Here is a 22,370-nt window from a genome sequence, read left to right on the forward strand (position 1 = left end):
AATTTCTTTGTAATTTTTTGGAAAGATGGCGTTTTGCCATATCACCCAGGTGGGTCTGAAACTCCTAAGCTCAAGTGATCCACTGGCCTCAGCCTCCCAAAGTGCTAGGATTACAGGCGTGAGCCACCACGCCCAGCCAGCCATGTTCTTAATAAATAGTCTGATAGATGCCAAACATCGTAATATCAAAAGAGAATACGTTGGGAAAGCATAAAGATCTACATTTAATGCAATAAAAATAGATCATATTTCACCAAGAAGCAAACAGTTTAAAGTGACAGAATATCTCCTCTTATTTACATGGGTCCTATATGTTTTTTTCCCCAAAATATTTTCATCTAAAACAACCCTGCCTACATAAAATTGATTAAAAAGCTGAAGAAAAGACTACCCAAGATCACAGAGCTAGTTAGGGATGGGGCCAAAAGAAGCAGCTAAGTCTTCTGAGGTTTAATTTGTTGACATTTTCATAACTCCATGATTTAGTAAATTATTAAGAATAAGTCTTCTATTTTCAAGAAGAACAACTTCATAAATTTACACAAATACATGTGTAACTAGCATGTAGTTGGTGTACAGACAAGCTACAGAACTTGAAAAAGGCACATGCCCAGAATTTGGAAATAAAGGTAAAAATAATCAAATTCTCTATAATAAGATGCAAAAATATAAACATATTAGATTAGATTAGCTAAAAGAAAAGTTAGAAGTGTGTTGTTGTTTAGACTAGTGCCTCTCTAAATAGGAAGCCTGATATTTAAAATATAACTAATCAAAATAAACCAAATTATCAAAAAATATTTTGCTAGTCATCATATATGCAGATATTCTGATACTGAACAAGGAGTATTAGGTTGATAACACATTTTCAATGTTTATGTAGAACTGTTTAAGTGAGCCGAGATTGCGCCACTGCACTCCAGCCTGGGCAACAGCGCGAGACTCTGTCTCAAAAAAAAAAAAAGAGAGAGAGAGAGAGAGACATACCCGATTGTTTTTGTGGCTTGTGTTTTTTGTTGTTGTTCATTGGAATGGAGCTGGGATGCTTTTCTAGGCTTTACTGTTTCAGAGAAACATCCTATAAATCTATTCAATCTTCAATCCCCTTTATCTAGTTCTAAACTCTCAAAGCAATCTTTCAATTACTAATTTGGCTCCCCATGCCCTTTAATTCCCAAAGGGGCTCTCTTGGGTATCTGACATGAATATTCCAGGTTATGACAAGAAATACTTTTACAAAAAACCTGAAGACCTATAATGCAAACTAATAAACTAAAATTATCCAGTTTATTAAATTTATTTAAATACAAATCATCTTATGCTGCAATTTACTGCTTGTTTTATATCACTTACTAAACTGAAAATTCTATAAATGTAATATGTATATACAGCAAGCTATTGCAAGCGCTCAACATATGTTTTTGAATAAATGAACGAAGTGAATGAATGAGCGAATTTAGAAGATCAAGTTCTTGAGACAGCAATAATATTGACTCAGAAAACCCAGTTATTTCATCAGTGATAAACCTCTGCAATGATAATAATGCTGATGCTTACTTGATGTGCTCCCTCATAGTTTACAAGTACTTCCACATACCAGTGCATGAGATCCTGGTAAGCAATCCTATGAAATGAGAATGCAAATATTATTGCTCCTTGTATGGGGAAACCAAAAGCCAGCAAGGTCCAGGGCTTACTAAAACCACTAGGTTAGTAATGGTAAAAGCAGCAATTAAGCACATGCTTTGATTCCAAGGCAGGGTATTCTGCGCTCAAGGTCAGGCGGCCTATCAGCAAAGGTGGTGATATAGTGCCACAGCATGTTAAGCTGGAGTTATGTAAATACTTCTCACCCAAGATCAGGACTGGCCCTAACGTCTGAGGCACAGTCAAACCCAAAGATGGGGGTCATAGGGCTTTAGCTATAGAGAGAAGAAGGATTCAGAAACAGGAATCTAGCAGGGCTAACACTTTGTTTTAGATCAGATCTCTGGAAGACACCATTGGGATGGAAAAGGAACCAGACAAGAAGAAAAGAACTTTTGATTGTAGCCAAAATAAATTCAATTTAATGCCTGTACCCAGATATTTAGTTTATTTAGAAGAAAAATGAAATAAAGTATATAGCGTTTACACAATACACAATTGCACAGGACACTAGAGTGCCTGCCAGCGGGATGAAAGACAATGAGGTTTGAGTTGTCTGGAGTCACAATTAATTTACTATGTTTTTCAGCAGGACACTGTGAAGGAGAAGGTATTAAGGTTCAATTGACTATTTACCATCTCTGTGGAGTTATTTCTAAGGACTAGGTGACCTAGAAAGCTATCTGATTTTAGCCAAAAAAGGAAATACTACAAAGGCTGATAAACATAGGGACTGTGAATTATTTAATAAAGGCAGTTGTCATTAAAAATTAGCTTGTTTAGATACTTGGCAAAGTAGTGCTAAAGACAGGCTATTAGACAAAGAGAGAACAGGCAAAATATGTTTGGGGCAAGTTCCTATTTAATAGAATTGTACTTCCTCTAGAGTATGTATCTGGTAATCTAATAAAAATTTAAGTTAAACCGAAAAAAAAAAAAAAAAGAAAGAAAAGAAGTGATGAGAGGCGTGGAAAGAAAACCAGGAGAGATGAGTGTCAGGGAAGCAGAAGGAATTTGGAGATGAGTGGCCATGGTATCAGTCATGGAGGATATGAACTGAGAACTGGCCACTGGGATTGGTGACTAGAAATCACTGCTAACCTATTAAAAGGGCCCTTTTAGTTAGAGAGGTAAAAATGAAGACAATTTGCTGGGCAACAGGGTTAAATGAGAAAATTCTAAGTTACACAAAAATCTAGGGAAATCTAGGTACGTTTCACAAGTTTTATAGCAGCTTAAAACAAACACAGTCAACTCTTTCTACCTCCTAAGAACTCTCGCCCAATCTGGAAGATAAGACTGAAGCTAAAAGGTAGATACAGTAGAAGAGTAGGGGCACAGAATTTCTTGCCGTTGCTGCTGTTACTTCTGTTCTTTCATCTGTTAAAGAGGGAAAAGTAGCTGTTACTACTTCTCAGAAAGCACACCAGTCTGGAGGCTAAAAAATATATATCTGCCAGCGTGCAAGCAGGCTCAATGCTGACAATGTTTTTCAGACATAAGATTCCTCCAGGATGCCATTAACCTTCCACTACAAGCCAAAGCAGTAACCCCATTTAACAGAAGAGAAAAGCAAAGAACAGAAAGGCTAAGTAATTGCTAAAGCGGAGAAAGTGACTGACAGATAAGATTTCCGTTTCACTCCTAGTCCTCTCTGCTGATTAGATCTACTCTAACTGCCTTTATAAATGTTTCAATGAACCTTATCTTAATGCATTGGATTAGCAAGACCAACTCCCCAATGATAATGCAAAATAACCCTGAAATGTTTCATGCCTCACTCATGAGTCAGAAATTGAACTTTCAGTCTCCATTTGGACTGTGATGATCTTGATCTTTCACCTCTAGCAAAAATCTCATAGCATACTTTGAAAGTTAGTAATGAGTGCTTCATTTGCTTTCCAAGCAGATAGAAAACCTTTTTTAAATACACTCAGACTTCCATGACCTTCATCTATGACTTAAAGACTTCACCACATGTAATAATTTTCTTTGCTCAAGAGACATTCTTAAATTGTCTTTGAAGAGATTTGAGCACCAGCCCCACTGATGAAAGTAAACACACACACACACACACACACAGAGGCACATACACATACTTGTTATCTTTCTTCTATACCCCAAATCAAAATGTTTCTTTAAAATGTATTTGGAATTCAGCATGACTATCAAAGTTCTAAAATCCCTCAACCTGCTAAGTAAAATAAAATAAAAATGCCAGCTAAATATGCTTGCATTAAAAGAAGCACACTGTCTTAATACTAGACTAGGCAAGACCACAGCCTAATGCTGCAAGTAGCAAACACAGTCTAGATCTCTAACCTGAAGTTCTGGCTGTCCCACACAGCTGGGTGGAGCTGATCTCACTTGCGGTGCATTTTGTTTTTTTCTACACTCAAATGGAAAACAATAATTTAATGATATGGGTCATCTAGGCAAAACTATTCCACTATGTTTCGCCTATTTTTGTGAGGTTTATAACATGAAGTAGAGATTCTGAATACTGTAATATCACACTAAATGTAAGCTTCTCAAAATCAGGCACTAGATTGTCAGGTCTCAGAACACAATACCCTAAAGCATGTAAAGCATGGTGCCTTGGCATACTGAGTACTTTTGAGCTGACAAGGGGGACTCAAAAGCAAGATGGTCTCCCTAACCTTCTCCTGCCCTCCTGTCTCCTGTCCCTCTTTCTCTTGCCCATGAGTGGATCATAGAAACTATAATTCCTCTCCCGCTAGGTGGATCATAGAAAGCGGAAAGGTCACTCTGACTTCCTCCCTTCTCCCCTGAAGATCCTCATGTGACAGGTGTCCTTTCTCACACTCAGGGGGAAAGCAGGTCTTACAGAGACACAGAAATGAATCTGAAAAACCTGGCCTTGTTAAGTGGCCCCAGTTTATTACCATTAAGGCATACCCCTTTTTTTCCAACCATGTTTCTCCATAACTATCCATTTGTTTCATCAGACAGCATAAAAATGTAGTTTACCCTGTCTCTTTGGGTCTACATTTCTGAAATCACCCATGTCACCTAAAACTTTGGGTAAATAAATTTGTTATGCTTTTCTCTTGTTAATGTGTCATTTGTTATAGGGATGTCAGCTATGACCCTTGTCATGGGTGAGCAAAAGATTACTTTTGCTCCCCTGTAAGACCTTATTATCCTTATTATTCTCTATGGTAGAAAACAGTATCTTAAAGTTGATGCTTAACAACTGGTTGAATACTGTATTCTATTTCTAAAGCTGGATGGTGGACATAGAAGTGCACATTGTGCTTTAAACTGTGTATATGTGTTTTATATCCTTTTTGTAGCTATGATAGGTTTCATAATTTTTAAAAGAAGGAGATTCTTGAGGCCCATCCACTAAACATTCTAATTCAATACATCTAGGGTGGATATGATATAAAGAATTTAAGTTTACTTTTCTAATCTTTCAGGTAATGCCAGTGCAAGTGATCCATGAAATCCATTTTAAGAAACAAACAATCAAAAAACCACAAATAAACATAAATAACATGCCTATAGTCAGTACACTGCTACTAGTGGTAAAGGTGCCTATTTTCATGGTTCGAATTACCAGGCTTGGTTTTAAACACAGATAACCTAGAATTTAAATATTACTCCCAGATCTGACTAAAGACTCCTTTCTAACTTGCCCTGACTTTTATCTGTTACAACTCTTAATGCTTTTTTCTTTTTTCCTTCAGATATTTGAAGGCAGACACTCCTTAATTATATTTCTCTTCTACTTGTTTAATACCTAGGCTCTCAAAATTTTGTAAAGTTGTATAGCTTTGCAACTTTACTTGGACATTAAGGCTTCATATTCACTTCGCATTTTTAGGCAATGGCTTTTAGCTGAATTCTTCCTTTTCTCAGCATGCAAAAGAAGCAATATTGAGATAAAAGAAGACAAGGCCTCTTTCCCAAACCCTACCTTTCTTGCTTTTTCACTAAATACCAGTACAAACGATAGAGAAATGAAATAGTTCTACAATACTATGAAAACCACATAACTCCCTCTCCAAACGTTTAAAGAAACGTTCTAGTTTCTTTAAAAATTTTTTTTCTTTTATAAAGGAATCCCTGTGATAGTTATTGTAAGGCAGAAGTAACTTGAATTTAAATACAAGGATTCTCTTAGCAAGTCTCATCAGGTTTAAAACCTTTGTAAGGCTTTTGGAGGGAAAAAAAAAAGCAAAAAAATTTTTATCACTGAATCTTATATCTAGAACAGAAATTTAAACTAAACAAATATATATAGTTATAAACAAAGAATAAGTGTTTATCTTTTGCCTCCCATGTCAGAATAAAATATAAAACATTCTGATCTATCTTCTTATTTTTGGAAATAAAATTAGGATTCACTAACTCTTATTACTTTTTTTTTTTTTTTTTTTTTTGAGACGGAGTCTCGCTCTGTCACCCAGGCTGGAGTGCAATGGCACAATCTTGGCTCACTGCAACCTCCGCGCCCTGGGTTCAAGCAATTCTTCTGCCTTAGCCTCCCGAGTAGCAGGGATTACAGGCACATGCCACCAAGCCTGGCTAATTTTTGTATTTTTAGTAGAGACGAGGTTTCCCCATGTTGACCAGGCTAGTCTTGAACTCCTGACCTTAGGTGATCCCCCCGCCTCGGCCTCCCAAAGTGCTGGGATTACAGACATGAGCCACCACCCCCGGCCTTGATACTTTTTCTATTACTTAAAAAGGAACTACAACTACACGCATACACACATACACACGGCCACAATCACCACCAGCTGGACCATGTCAAAGCACACTCTACAACTTTGCAGTATTGAAAACTTGTGTTTAAAATATTCAAATGAATAAATAACAATCACAAATAAGAAGCTGACCATGTTTCTAATATTTAAATAAAAATAGCTTAAAATGTAAAAGCCACAAAAGAAGATTGTCAGTCAGCTTTACTACTAAACAGTATTATACTCAGTATTATACTGAGAAATATACTGGCATTTCAGTGTATGTGCTATGCACATACATTAAGTTCTTTCTGCTGCTAAAAATTATTATAAATTCTAATTGGTTCACTGAAACAATAATAACCTAAGTTATAAGAACATATTTTTTTTAACTTACAAAAAGCAATGAAGTGACTTCTTGCCAAAGTACAACCCATGACAAAATCTTTTGGTAACCAACAATTTTACTGAAAATCATTTAAAATGAAAAGTGTGTAAGTAGCAGAAACAAATTTCCTCCTACGTTCTATAACAACTTTGCAAAATGAAAATAATCATTTCAAATGACACCATTACAACTGCATACATCCCCAAATCATTAAAAACAAATATGCTATACAACCACACACTTTCTTTAGTACATGAGAGCACATATTAAACATGTATATATTACATATAAATATATAAATATACATGAGCATCAACTAAATGTGAAAAAGGTGATAACACAAAATCCTAAGGAAGACGTTTTCATACTTGTCATAAACACCATCAAAAACATTTTGCAAGGACAATGCAACATGGAAATATGCCACAGCAATTCTATTGCTATGTTAAAACCCATGTGAGTACAGAGCCACTACATGCAAGGCAGAGCAGAGAATCACAGAAAAACAGAATCAGGGCCTTCATCAAATGGTAGGTGACAGTGGGCCCAGCTTGTGGACCTTTTCATTACACGCACCAACAAATTCACTGTCCATCCTTAGATTACATTCTTTCCAATATATTATACAAAAGATTAATTTTCTTTCACATTTACTTCAACAAAAGTCTATATTCACTTATCTAGTAACAATTATTTTAGGAAAGTATTAAACTTTTCTACTACCTTTTCTTGCTTATCATTTTCTCCTACAATCTGGTGAAAATATGAAATAGTCTACTCATTTCGTATCAGAAGATAGGACCAAACTGGACTCCACAAATTTCATTTCTGAAGTTTGATATTTAAGATTTATGAAAAATTATATCTTATACCCCTGGTCTACAAAAATGCTTGATAATCATGAAGCTATACAATATAAACATTTAAAGAAATAGACTAACACTTTTAGAAAACAAAGAAGATATTTCTAAATTCCACATTATTAACGTGGAACATTAATATAAACAATTTATCTATTGAGGGAATAAACATGTAAATAGACTTTACAAAAATCTAATGCTATGTCAATGTCAAGGATATGGATGAAATGTGAACTTTGGCCAAAAGTTGAGAACAAAAAGGTTTTTTAGTCTCTTAAATCAATATAGCCTACACACCTCTTAAGGGAATCACCATTAGACAAATCACATTTATCTCTAATCACAATAGAAAGAAAACCACAGTTCATACTAGTCTAAAACTCCTATACCTCCTCTATCTCACTAATTATATGGCAAATAGAAATAACTACCTGACATAATGAAATCTTCGGTTAAATCCAGCTATCTGCTAATTTCATTCCTACACTAAGAAGCTAAATGTGGCTTTGAGAAAACACACAACCACAACGCCTGGCTTCACTTTCAATGCATGTCTAGGCATCTCAGCTGGCTCCTCAGTCCAGCCTAGCTGTCCTGCCATACCCTCAAGTTAACTTACTTTCTTCATCTAGATGGCAATTGCACACTTTCTCCTCCCTTTTGAAACAATACTACCTACCTCATCATCACTCTCAGCTGTTGACCTTGCTTCCAGCCTCACTAAGAAAATAAAAACTATTAAAAGAGACCAAGTATACCCCTTCTACCCAGCTACACACATCCATATCCACACACTCTGCCTTCCCTTCTGTTATAAATAAACAGCCCAAGGTCTACTGACAGTCATACAACTCAATACCATTCTCTCTCATCTGATCAAATATATTACTCCAGCATACTCTCTTACATCAATAGTTTCCTCTCTAGTGTAGCATTCTCATCATGATGGATACATGCTGTTATTTCTACATTAAAAAAATTTCTACCCCACATCCCCTCTAAATAAAACCTCATTTCCCTTTTCCCTTTCATCACAGAGAACCTCAAAACAGTTGTCTCTACTTCTATCTTGAATTCTGCTCTTCCCACTTTTTTCTTGAGCCCACCTCAAATAAGCTTTTATCCCAATGCTCCACCAAAACCACCTTGTGAGGCTGCCAATCACTCCATGTAGCATAATTTAGTGGCTGATCTTCAGAATTTACCTTACACAACTTATATCAGCATTATTTTACACAGTGAACCAGACCCTCCTCTTCAAACACTTTTTCACATGGCTTCCAGGACACCTGGATTCCCTGACATAGTGCTCCCCTGTTTTTCCTGCTCTCATTATTGCTGCTTTCTCTGTTGCCTTTGCTGGTTATTCCTCATTCCCTTGACCTCTTAATGTTGGAGTGATCCAGGGCTCAGTCCTTGAACCTCTTCTCTTTTATATCTATGCTCTCTCCCCAAATAATCTCATCCAATTTTGGCTTTAAATACATTTATCCACTGATGATTCCCTAATTTATATCTCTAGTTTAGACCACTTCCTAAACTACCAATTCTAATATCTCTAATTCTTTGTTAGTATTTCCACTTTGATATATAATAGGCATCTTAGTACATCAAAAAACCAAACTCTTGATCTTTACCTATATGGCTGACATTACAAGTATTCACTAATGTCAGTTCCTTTCTCCTTCAGGGCACATAAATGACAACACATGGTAAGGCCATATGACTTATTCTGGTCAATTTAATGTGAGCAGAAGTGCCACGTATCACTGTCAACCTGGGCAGTAAAAGCCTATTTGTGGTTCTCCAATCTTTCTCTCTGCTGTGGCAAGTGAAAATGTTGTGTGTTCCATCCAGGGGGTAGACCTATAAGACAGTAGAGCCTCCAATCAATCTGGCATCTTTAGGGATGGCAAAAGACCTTCCCACTGACCCACATGGGACATGTACTATGAACAAGAAATAAATGTCTATTTTTAACCACTGAGATTTTGGAGTTCTTAGTGATCCCAGAATAGCCTAGCTTCTGTAGGCTAATACTCCCCAAACCTGTTCTCACATAGCAATAGCAACCTCATCCTTGCAGTTACTCAACCAAAAACCTTAAAGTCATTCTTGACCCCTCTTTTTCTCACACACCCCACACCTAATTCATCAGCATATCCTGTACCTTCAAAATACACCCAGAATCCAATCACCTTTACTGTCTCCACTACCATCCCGCTCTTCAAAAGGCACTGGTAAAAAATAATAAGACAAGTCACAGGCTAGGAAAAAATATTGACAAAGCAAATATCTGATGAAAGAGATATATCCAGAATATATAGAAATCTTAATGCTCATCAATAAGTAAACAAACCACCCAATTTTCTTAAAAATGAGCAAGAGAGCTAACAGATATTTCACTAAAGAAGACACATGAATAGCAAATCAGCACATGAAAAGATATTCAATATCAGTGGGAATACAGATTAAATCAGAACCACAATGAGATATCATTACACCGTATTAGAATGGCAAAAATTAAAAAGACTGAAAATACAGCACCAAATGTTGACTAGGATGTAGAACACTGGAACTCTCATTCACTACTGGTTGGAATGTAAAACTGTATGACCACTTTAAAAAATAGTTTGGTAATTTATTTAAAAGTTAAACACACACATGTAGTAAAAGAAGAGTGCTTATATATTGAGAGAAATGGTCTACATCAGAAGCTATTTATAGGAGACTTATAACTATTTATAGATGATTCTTCCTTGATTAAAAGGTACTAAAACTTACACCTACTGGATGATATACCCATTCCACTTCTAGGTATTTCCAAGGAAACGGGGGTATATTATATATAAACTTAAGATTTCTACAGTAATGCTCATAGCCAAAAATTAGAAAATGCCCAAATTTCCATCAAGTGAATGGATAAACAATTTGTAGTGTATCTACACAAAATACTACTCCTCAGCAAAAAAGGTACTGAATTATTAATGAACACAACATAGATGAATTTCAAAATATGTATGCTTAGTAAAAGAAGCCAGAAAAGATTTTTAAAAAGAGCACAAACTGTGTAATTCCATTGCATAAAACTCTAAAAAATGCAAACTAATCTATAGTGACAGAGAGCAGATCAGCAGTTGCCTGGGGAAGAGGGGTGTTGAGAAGGGCAGATGGAAGGAATCTCAAAGGGACTCAGGAAACTCTTTGAGGGTGTATATATGGATATGGATATGTTCACTATCTTGATTGCGGTGATGGTTTCACAAATGTACACATATGTCAAAACATTAAACTGTTTATGTTTATACAGTTTGTTATATGTCAATGATAGTTCCATAAACCTGTTTTCAAAAAGAATATAGCAGATACTCAATATTTTTGGAAAGCATAAAGTGGACGAAAATGAAAATAGATGTTGAAAGCAGAATCCTAAGAATGAACTGAAGTGGAAACCCATTATATCTTCCCTCCTTCAATAACATCTTTTTTCTGAACAAGAGAATACAAGTAGAAAAGGAGAAATAAGCTATCACAAATGAATGTCCCTCAGTATAAAGTCATAGGGCCTTTCAACCAAGGAAGAACCCCTATAAGTAGCTTCTGCATTGGACAATTGCTACTCCAATATTCAAATACAATTGTGCCATAGTCCCCTAGCAGTTGAATAATCTCTTTGAATTCATCTAAGAAACCTAGCCTAATTTCTTCTTTTTGTATCATCCTCACTTGCCATTAAACATATTTAACTTTTCCCCATTAATTTAGTTTGTTAACAAATTTTTTGGAAATAAGGAATAGCCATACTGGATGTCTTCAGTCTGTGAACCTTGGATGAAAAATGCCTTTCCCAGGTCTTCTCTGTCCTTTGTCTCCCAATTTCCACTGAGGTAGAAGAAAAATCACTATCTCTTTTTCACTCATTTCCCTTGCTCTTCTCTTTGAAATCCTAAATTCCATCCATCATAATCAATTTTAGCATCATGCTAGTATGTGAGTACACCTCCTTCTTTCACAAGCTGCTATGGCTAGGAGCTTTCTGCAACACCAACCCTTCATGTCCAAAACTATGATATAATTTTGAAATAAAAACACAGCATGCACTTATGTTTAAATAAGGTAGCCCCATGACTCACCTCATTTCCACCAACTGCCTTGGTTAAAATCACTGCAGAAGACACAGGCGGAGGCATGCAACCTACCGTCTGCAAACTGAAAAATAAAAGAAAATCCAACTATAAATAATTTTTTTAATCATAGACAGCTTTCACTACATTCATTCTAAAATAGCAAGGCTGAGCAAATGAATATAAGGGCATATTTATTGATGCACATGCCCTGTTGAATTTAGACAAGTCTACACAAGGCAACATGGCTTACAAGGTGTTGCAAATGTATGGGTTCTAATCTCTTATGCTATTCCATAGGCTTGAGTGAGTCTGTTTTAAGCTATCTAAGCTCTTATTATACAATTCAAAAAGCAGTCAAGGTATAGTGAGTGCAGTCATTTAAAGATAACCAAAATGGGCCAGGCACAGTGGCTCATGCCTGTAATCCCAGCACTTTGGGAGGCTGAGACGGGCAGATCACGAGGTCAGGAAATTGAGACCATCTTGGCTAACACGGTGAAACCCCGTCTCTACTAAAAGTAGTATTTTTTTAGTATTATCACTGATATTGAATATCTTTCAAAGTCAGTATTATCACTGATATTGAGTATCTTTTCACGTGCTGAAAAAAATTAGCTGGGAGTGGTGGCGGGTGCCTGTAGTCCCAGCCACTGGGAGGCTGAGGCAGAAGAATGGTGTGAACCCGTGAGGCGGAGCTTGCAGTGAGCCCAGATAGCACCACTGCAGTCCAGCCTGGGCGAAAGAGCGAGACTCCGTCTCAAAAAAAAAAAAAAAAAAGAAAGATAACCAAAATGGCTAATCATTTGGTAAGGTATATAGTCTTAGGTTATTTTTAGGTAAAGTGAAAAATATTTTCCCTACATTTTGTTTGTAGGAAGTCTCTAAATCTTCAAAACCACTTCCTAAGTTCAAAAATACTTGACAAGACACAAGCTTACATCTTTGGATTTCTTTCTACAGAAGAGCAGTTTTCAAATCTTCATCTCATAAAAGACATTTTAACGTTGTAATAACATTATAGAAACAGGCATGACACAATCATATACTTCTTGCATTCAGACTCTGTAGTAAATTCTAGTATCTATCCCCAATTTGGTTTTTATTATATTATGTGCACACACCCAATATCATGACAGGTCTATTTTTTTAGTTTAGGACAGAAAATAAATTGCATAACAAGCAAATGAAACTATGAGTAATAAACTTAAGTACTATACATTTTTTTTAATTACTCAAAATTCATATAGAATGTATCTTCTGGGGAGAACAGGTAGCTGGCCTAAGTGGAAAGTTCATACAGGGCATAGATGACACAGAGTATCTGACTTAGATTTTGAATGGGTATGATTAAAGGTTACAGTTGACCATTTAACAACATGGATTTGAACTGTGAGGGCCCCACTTATACAAGAATTTCTTCTGCCTCTGTTGTGCCTGAGACAGCAAGACTTCTTCCTCTTCTTTAGCCTACTCAATGTGAAGATGACAAAAATGAAGACCTATGTAATGATCCATTTCCACTTAATGAATAGTAAATATATTTTTTCTTCCTTATAATTTTCTTAATATGTTTCTTTTCTCTGGCTTAATTGTAAGAATATGTAATACATGTAACATATGAAATATATATCAATCGACTCTTTATATTATAGGTAAGGCTTCCAGTCAATGGTTAGGCTAATAGTAGTTAAGTTTTTGGGGAGTCAAAAGTTATATGTGGATTTTCAACTGCATGGGGGTTGGCACCTCAAAGCCTCACAGTGTTCAAGGGTCAACTATATTTTTATTCATTTTTGTAAGAACATATTATCTAAACTTTGTGCAATGGATTCACATTAGCTCTGAAATAGGAAAAAAAATGTTTAAACTCATTTTGATTGAAGCATAAGAAAACCCATTTGATGGAATTTCCAACTCAGTTCCATTCAATATCGTCTTCTTTCCAGATCTGTTTTACCAAGAGCTACTAGAGTAGTCTGTTCTATTATAAATTCCCAATCTCTGAGCCTTCCTAAGAGTCTACTATCATCATCACTAATAATGAGCATTTACCATTTGTAGTAGACGCTATTCTAAACACTTTACATACTATCTCATTTATTCCTCAAAAGTTATACTTAAGATAAGTGTTATTATTATTCCCATCTTAAAGAAAACTGAAGTGAAGAAAGAAGATAAGTAACTTTCCCAAACTCACAAAGCCACCTATCTGGGGTAAAACTTTTATGGGTCAAAGACTTATCTAGGCCTCCCACTTCAGCCTCTCTGCCTTCTGTCTCCCCTACTCCCAATACTAGGACAGATCCTCTCAGGCATTTTCAATCTTTTTAGCTTTTTCATCCCTCCTCTTCCAGCCCCTTCCCTTCTATGTGCAAAAAAGCAGAATTCTCATAGCTTTAAAAAGACAAAAATTTTGCTTGAACTCAGGAGGCAGAGGTTGCAGTGAGCCAAGATGGTGCCACTGCACTCCAGCTGGGCAGCAGAGTGAGATGCCATCTCAAAAAAAAAATTGCCAACTATATATTGAACACATATATCTTCTATGGGTAAAATCCTACAGGAAAGAATTTTTAAAAAGAAGTAAAAACATTATTCCTGCCTTCAAGGAGGCAGAAGAGTCAATGCACAAATGTAGATAACTAACAGCAAAATAAGTGAAATGAGTGGTGCTGCCTCCTCAAGATATAATCCCACTTTTCTCATTGTGACTCACTTTTGACCTTTAAAGAGTGCCTGCCTCCATGGCCCCACAGACCATTCTCTCTTTACTTCTCCAAAATGAGACTTCTGCCCCCTCTACTAGTAATACTAACCTTAAAGTAACCAGTAATCTCCAAATCACCAAATCTGGCATATTTTTCCTCATATTTATTCTGCTTACCTTCTTACTTCTCAGGCCACTCTAATATTTTCATGGTTACCGTTGTAGTTCATTCAAATTTAGCTTCTGTCTTTTAAACCAGTCATTCTGGTGTTTCTGTTTGTTTGTTGGGTTTTTTTTTGTTTTTGTTTTTGTTTTTTTCTGCTGGCTCTCCTGCCATCTTTTCAATCTTATTTTCAATCTGTAGGAATACTTTCAAGTTTATATTTTTTAGCCCTAACTACAATTCCCAAATTTGTAGGTGCCTATGACTGCCACTCTAAACTAAGCATGTCTAATATTGTATTTATATATTTGTTTTCCAAATTTATTGAGGGATAATTGACAAGCAAATATTATAAAAATTTATGGCATACAACATGATGTTTTGACATATGTATACACTGTGAAATTATTACCACAATCAAACTAATTAACATATACATCTACTCTCTTGGCAATTTTCTAGTATACATTACTAACTATAGTTACCATGCTGTACAACACATCTCCAGAAAGAATTCATATTCTTTTTTTTTTTTTTTTTGAGACAGAGTCTTGCTGTCGCCCAGGCTGGAGTGCAGTGGCACGATCTCGGCTCACTGCAGGCTCCGCCCCCCGGGGTTCACGCCATTCTCCTGCCTCAGCCTCCCGAGTAGCTGGGACTACAGGCGCCCACCACCTCGCCCGGCTAATTTTTTGTATTTTTAGTAGAGACGGGGTTTCACTGTGTTAGCCAGGATGGTCTCGATCTCCTGACCTTGTGATCTGCCTGCCTCGGCCTCCCAAAGTGCTGGGATTACAGGCGTGAGCCACCGCACCCGGCGATGTTTTCTAAAAAATAAACTTCCCCTCTGAATTTACATATTTTTTTTGGTCAGTGGGACCAGTTTTTTCCCTAATGATCCAGTTTGAAACTTTGAAGTTATATGTAACTCCACTTGCTCCTCAAAAATCAATCTGTGGCTGGGCGCGGTGGCTCACACCTTTAATCCCAGCACTTTGGGAGGCCGAGGTGGGTGGATCACGAGGTGAAGAGATTGAAACCATCCTGGCCAACATGGTGAAACCTCGTCTCTACTAAAAATACAAAAATTAGCCAGGCATGGTGGCAGGCACCTGTAATCCCAGCTACTCAGGAGGCTGAGGCAGGAGAATCACTTGAACCTGGGAGGCAGAGGTTGCAGTGAGCCGGGATTACACCACTGCACTCCAGCCTGGTGACAGAGTGAGACTCTGTCTCAAAAAATAAAAATAAAAATAAATCAATCTGTCACCACAACTAACTTTCCAGTTTCCTCCATTACTACTGCCACTATCATCCCTGTCCAGATGCTTCTCAGCCAATCTGGACACTTACAAAGGCCTATTCAATGTTCCCTCTACCTCACTCTGTCCCTTTACTATGCAAGGTAAGGAGCATGTGCTCAGGATATCTTTATTTCAACAACTTAAACATGATTATGCAACCCCTTCAAGTTAATATACTAAGTATGTACTTTCAAATTAGGGAGGGGAAGAGAAAAAACACTAAGCCAGGAAGAGCTTTCTCTAAATGAATTACGGTAAGTGTATACTCCTTTAAGTTCAACATCTTGAAGTCAGAATTGTTTGTTTTATTTAGCATATTGAGAGTGCAGGCTGTCCAATTAATCTTCCTTAGTAGCCACTTTTAAACATGTTGTTATTCGTTTGTTTAGCATTTTTAACAGCTCTCTCTCCATCATCTATAGCTTCAAATGCAAACTCCTCAGCCCAGTAATTTAGGCCTTCTGCAAGCCGACCCTATGGAAATATTTTATCTATGTATCTCATTAATGCCTCATTTTTGAAATCTCTACGAGTACCCAATCTTTGCTGAACTGCTTATTCTTTAACTGATTACACCACTCATCTGAAAAATCACATGGTGCCCCATTTTGGTGATTACTAGGAGGCATATATATATATATATATGTCCTTTATAACCAACTAGGTTGGAAGTTCCCAGAAGACAACAAAAATGAGTAAATATCTTTGTATTCCTTGAGTGGCCTACACATGGCAGATATTCAGTAACTATTGGCTCTTGATATGCATAAAACATTTTTGCTCTAAAATGATGTCATTATATTTATGTGGCATTTTACACTTTTTGGTGAAATTTTATGTTCATTCTCTCAAACTAAATCTGGCCAAAATGGCACTCTTGATTTCCACCATGCCTCCTAAACTAGTTTTCCCCTCGTAAGTAAATGATGCTACCAATTACCCAGTGGTTCATACCTAAAACCCAGAAGTCATCCTTGGTTCCTCTGTCCTCCTTCTACATCCTCCTCACCCATCACTGCTGAAAGCTCTACTGTAAAATCTATCTGGCACACATTCATTTCTCTCTATTGAACTGCTACCTCACCACTACTCTCTGAGTTGATTTCTCTCAGGCCCCTCTACTATCTCTTCTCCACATAGCTATCAGAAGAATCATTTGCAAACATAAATCAGACCACATCACTCCCTCATTCCAATCCCTCCAGTAGCTTCCTGTAGCACGCAGAATAAAATCCGAATGCTGTACCATGGCCTATAAGGCTCTACATACCTCATCCCTGCCTACTTTTCTACCGCTAGGACATGGTATTTTTCCTCTACATCACCAGGCTCTGGACTTCCTGGCTGCTTTACTGACTGGAAAACACAACAGGCTTGATCCTGCCCTAGAGCCTTTGTACATTCTGTTTCCTTTCCCTAGAACATTCTGCCCCCAGAACTCTGAAATCTAAATTAATCACCAGCCTGCCCACCCAACCACTTTCACATATCTCACTGTTTTGTTCTTTTTACATCATTTATCTCTATCTTGCTCATCTACTTACTTGTTTATTGATACCACACCCCCTGAGACTCCCCAACATGCAAAGCTAACTGGCATTTCACTGTTGTTTCTCCAATATTTATAATAACTCCTGAAACAAAGTAGAAGCTAAATAAATAACTTGAATCAATGAATACGTAATTTCAATTGATATCCCCAACATCATTGGTAAGTAAGCAGTAAAAGTATGATTATCTTCCTTTTCTAGACAGGGAAATTGACATTAAAAACTATTTAAAAACTTTGCTCAAAGTCACATAGTATGTTAGGGATATGGTCAGAATTCAATCTTCAGGCTCAAAGTTCAACTATTATATCAAACATAAAACAATGAAAAGGTAACGTTTGTCCCACATATATGTATGTTTTCTTCCTTAAACATTTCTAAAACACACATTACACTGAGGTATTATCTAATTAATTGGCATCCAATTGACTTGCATACAGATCTTACTTCTGCTAGTCCTTCTCATTTTTCTTCCAAGACCACTCTTTAAAATTCTCAGAAAAGTGCTCTTCGTAAAACCTCAGGATGAAGCATGAGGGTGTATCTTAAGATTCTGTTAATTATTTGATGAACCTCCTTGATGAAATACTATTGTTTTAAAGGAAAACAAAGATGTGTTTTTACTTCCTTTTAAGATAGTACACATAAGCCCTTTTGTATATAGTTGCCATAGAAACAATAATGTCTCTAGAGATGCCCCATTAAAAGCGGACCCACTTTTAAAGATTTAAACATACCCTTTTAAAAGCCATTCATTGATGGGTGTGATTGATAAAAGCTGAAGAAAAAGCCATATTGTTGCTGGGAAGAATGCAAGAGTAAAGATCTGAATAAAAAGATGCAGTTTTAGATGCACCAAAGCACTGGTCAGCTCCTGGAAAAATTAAGGAAACAAAATAAACAAAGGTAAGAAAACCATTCCTGAAAGGAGATCCCTACTAAAATAACATCACATGAGTTAGTTTTTAATTTTGAGTTTTTTCATAGCTAAAATTTTTATCTATAAGTATATGCATACGAGACAGAATGCAAGAGAAAAAAGTTACTCATGAAGGCTATAAAGTATTTTTGTTTAAAATTTCTTAAATTTTTTTTTTTTTTTTTGAGATGGAGTTTTTGCTTGTCACCCAGGCTGGAGTGCAGTGGCGTCATCTTGGCTCACTGCAACCTCCGCCCCCTCAGGTTCAAGGGATTCTCCTGCCTCAGCCTCCTGAGTAGTTTGGACTACAGGTGCCTGCCACCACCACGCCCTCCTAATTTTTGTATTTTTAGTAGGACGGGGTTTCACCATGTTGGGCAGGTTGGTCTCGATCTCCTGACCTTGTGATCTGCCCCCCTCGGCCTCCCAAAGTGCTGGAATTACAGGCATTAGCCACCGTGCCTGGCCTAAAATTTCTTAAATGTTCTTATTCTAATTTCTTTACAATACACAATAAGCCCTAACAAATCAGATGTGTAAAATTCTGGACCAGGACTAAGCTAACCATACTTTATACTAGTATAGATTTGGGGATTGTTGAACAACGTATATGTATGTTTACCTACATAAAATAATAAATCTTTTCAAAAAAACCTTAATAAGACCTATCACATTTCAACCAAATACAGTAACCTCTATTCATTGCACCAAGGCTATAAGTCCTCAATTTGGCAAGATGTTACTGAATCTACAAATTAATACTTTAAAAAACATTTCCCTCAATGACAGTCTCTAATTCCAAATGGCATTTCCTTCCACAGTCTATTCAGTAGATTCTTTGTTAACACTAACAGAATACCAGCTTTATGCCATAATCTGAGCTTGTCATTTTACATGTTATCTCACTTAATCCTCACAAGAATCTCATTAAGTAAATACTATTATCCCTGTTTTACCAGTGAAGAAATTGAAGTTGAGAGCTACTATATGGTGAAGATCAGATCTAAATTTTCTGGCATGCTAGCAAACCCATGCCTGCTTCTCCCACTGCTGCCCCAAGAGGGGAAAAAAAATGCACATTAAACATAAGAAACCAAGCATATGTTATGAGTTTGACAACTAAAAAAAGGATAATTAGTTAACCTCTGGGATTCAAATATATCTAAACTAACAAATACTTGCATTTGAGTTTACATTGTATTGAAATAACACGGAAAACTAAAATAAAAACGGAATTAAAAGGTATAAAGATATGTATAAGTCTTTTTTTTTTTCCACTCTTCCACCAACTATCCAGTTTTCTTCTCTGGAGACAAACAATGTTAACAATTTCTGTGTACCTTTCCAGAGATCTTCCATGTGAAACATACACATGCATATTCTACTCCCCTACAGATTGTATTTCATACTGTTTGGCACCTCAACTTATTTTACTTAAAAAACGTGTCTTGTACATTGTTTCATCTCAACACATAAATAAGCCCTTTTTTTTGTACACCAAATACTTGTGTAACTAGTATTTACACAATGGAAAACTAAAATAAAAGAAAATTGGAAAGTGCTAGAAAAACTATAGTCCTTTAAAACAAGCAAGTGATCATTAAAGCATATTCAACTATGCCAGAGAGTCACTGGTTGGAAGTATAGAACTGCAATGGCCCCTTTGTTCAGGTAAGATGTTCAAGAGATCCTCAGCCTCAGAGACATTAGCCAAAGTTTATCAGTTTAATCAACAGTACGTTAATGCAGACTCATTTGCTCATCACCACATTCTGAGATTAGTCTCATCACTTCCCACTGTCTATCTCCCTGTGTGGAGATACACACAGCAGTTCCTTCCTGTTAGGTCACAAGACATCCCTAAATGATATCTAAAGAATTTCTAGCGATCTGAGTATAATTTAGGACCATTAGAAAACACTCAGCCTACCAGAAGTCACATTAGGTCCTGGGATCAGACCTAAGAGAAAGCAAGCCATCCTTACAGTGAATCAGAATTCTTAGAGCTCCACTCCAGAGAAAACTTGAGCACCAGCAGTTCCAGAGAATTCTCAACAGCCTTGAAGCCAAATCTCATTTAAATATACTGAGAGGCATTTGATAAACACTAAACAAATATTAGTATTTTTATTTTTTAAAATACCGTAATGAAATGATTAGCCAGAATACACTAAGGTATTTGCGTATACTTTTGTGTTTTTTTTGAGATGGAGTTTCGCTCGTCATCCAGGGTGGAGTGCAATGGTGCGATCTCAGCTCACTGCAACCACTGCCTCCTGAGTTCAAGCGATTCTCCTGCCTCCACCTCCCAAGTAGCTGGGATTACAGGCGCCCACCACCACATCCAGCTAATTTTTGTATTTTGAGTAGAGATGGGGTTTTGCCATGTTGGCCAATTTTGTCTGGAACTCCTGAACTCAGGTGATCCACCTGCCTCAGCCTCCCCAATTGCTGGGATTACAGGCATAAGCCACCATGCCCGGACTGCATATACTTCTGATAGGAATAAAAAATGGCATAACTTTTCTGAAAATTAATTTGGTAATATATATCAAGGACTATATAATTCATATTCTTGGACCCCAGAATTTTATGACTAGGAATTTATCCTAAAGATATAAAAATGTGATTGTAAACATTTATACACAAAATTGATCATCACAGTGTTATTAGAGCAAAATCTGGAAACAAATGTCCAAAAATAGGAGAATCATTTAAAAATTTAAAATCTAATTGGAGTGTTATGAGCTATTAAATACCTTGTTGATGAGAATGCAGGTGTACAGAATCTCTCCCCTACTTTATCAATAGGTGTATAAATTGGCATAACCTATAGAGAGCAACCTGGCAACTCACACCTTCATTTAAGTAATACTTACTGAGCACCTGGCACCATTCTAGGTACTTAGAATATCTGTTACAACTTAAACTACATATATCATTTGACCTAGCAATTCCAATTCCAGGAATTTATCCTTCACATATGTTTCCAAATATACAAAATAATATATTTTTATCCTTTGCAACATGTTGGTAATAGCAAAATCTTGGAAATTAACTAAATGTTCATCAACAGAGGACAACAAAAATACATCATGACACATCCATAAAACAGAATACTATTTGGTGTACAAAAAAAATGGGCTTATTTATGTGTTGAGATGAAACAATGTACAAGACACGTATTTTAAGTAAAATAAGTTAAGGTGCCAAACAGTATGAAATACAATCTGTAGGGGAGTAGAATATGCATGTGTATGTTTCACATGGAATATCTCTGGAAAGGTACACAGAAATTGTTAACATTGTTTGTCTCCAGAGAAGAAAACTGGATAGTTGGTGGAAGAGTGAAAAAAAAAAGACTTATACATATCGTTATACCTTTTAATTCTGAACTATGTGAATAAATCATATGTTCACAAAAGTAAGTAATGTATACATTTTTGTTATACTATATAAAGAAAATTTAAATAATATTAAATTACATTAAAAGTATACAATGTTACATGAAAAAAATAGGATAAGATTACATGTGTGTATGTGTATATGTCCGCAATATGTGTACAAACATACTACATTCACATACAATTTTTGTAAAATATTATCCATATAAAACATATTTTTTAGAAAGGACTAAAAAATGGATGTTAATAGTTAATAGTAGTCATTTTTAATCTTTCTAATCTTTCTATAATAAGTAAATACCACTTTTATTACAACAGAAACAAGTTATAAAAACTAAAATGTGCTTTGAAAATACTGCTAATCTAATAAATGACAATTAGAAATTGCCATTGCATCAGAATGATGGTACAGTAAAGAACCCAGCAAAACAAGTCACAACAACCAACCACGTTGGCTCATAAGGGGCCTCTTAACAATAGGGAAGTGCTTCTAAGAAAGATTTTCCATTGATCTATGTCTCTGTTGTGGTACCAGTACCATGCTGTTTTGGTTACTGTAGCCTTGTAGTATAGTTTAAAGTCAGGTAGC

General features: G+C 36.3%; 1 protein-coding gene across 11 annotated transcripts in view; it reads right to left on the reverse strand.

Moving 5' to 3' along the window:
* The window catches only part of SLC10A7 (solute carrier family 10 member 7), a 259,532-nt gene that overhangs the window by 223,967 nt on the left and 13,195 nt on the right, over window positions 1-22,370 (reverse strand). For 4 of the 11 annotated variants that reach the window (XM_055276057.2, XM_055276056.2, XM_063638241.1 and 1 more), the window contains exons 3-4: window positions 18,196-18,332; window positions 11,744-11,819 (exon numbers count right to left, since the gene is read on the reverse strand). In XM_055276057.2, coding sequence (XP_055132032.1) covers window positions 11,744-11,819; window positions 18,196-18,332 — 213 coding nt within the window. Of the gene's footprint in view, window positions 1-2,088; window positions 3,028-9,435; window positions 9,477-9,791; window positions 9,848-11,743; window positions 11,820-18,195; window positions 18,333-22,370 lie in introns of those variants that run through there. The other 7 variants (XR_010120553.1, XM_063638243.1, XM_063638242.1 and 4 more) reach the window with 4 other exon arrangements.

This window comes from Symphalangus syndactylus, chromosome 4 (genome assembly GCF_028878055.3).
Source record: "Symphalangus syndactylus isolate Jambi chromosome 4, NHGRI_mSymSyn1-v2.1_pri, whole genome shotgun sequence".
Classification (NCBI taxonomy): Eukaryota; Metazoa; Chordata; class Mammalia; order Primates; family Hylobatidae; genus Symphalangus; species Symphalangus syndactylus.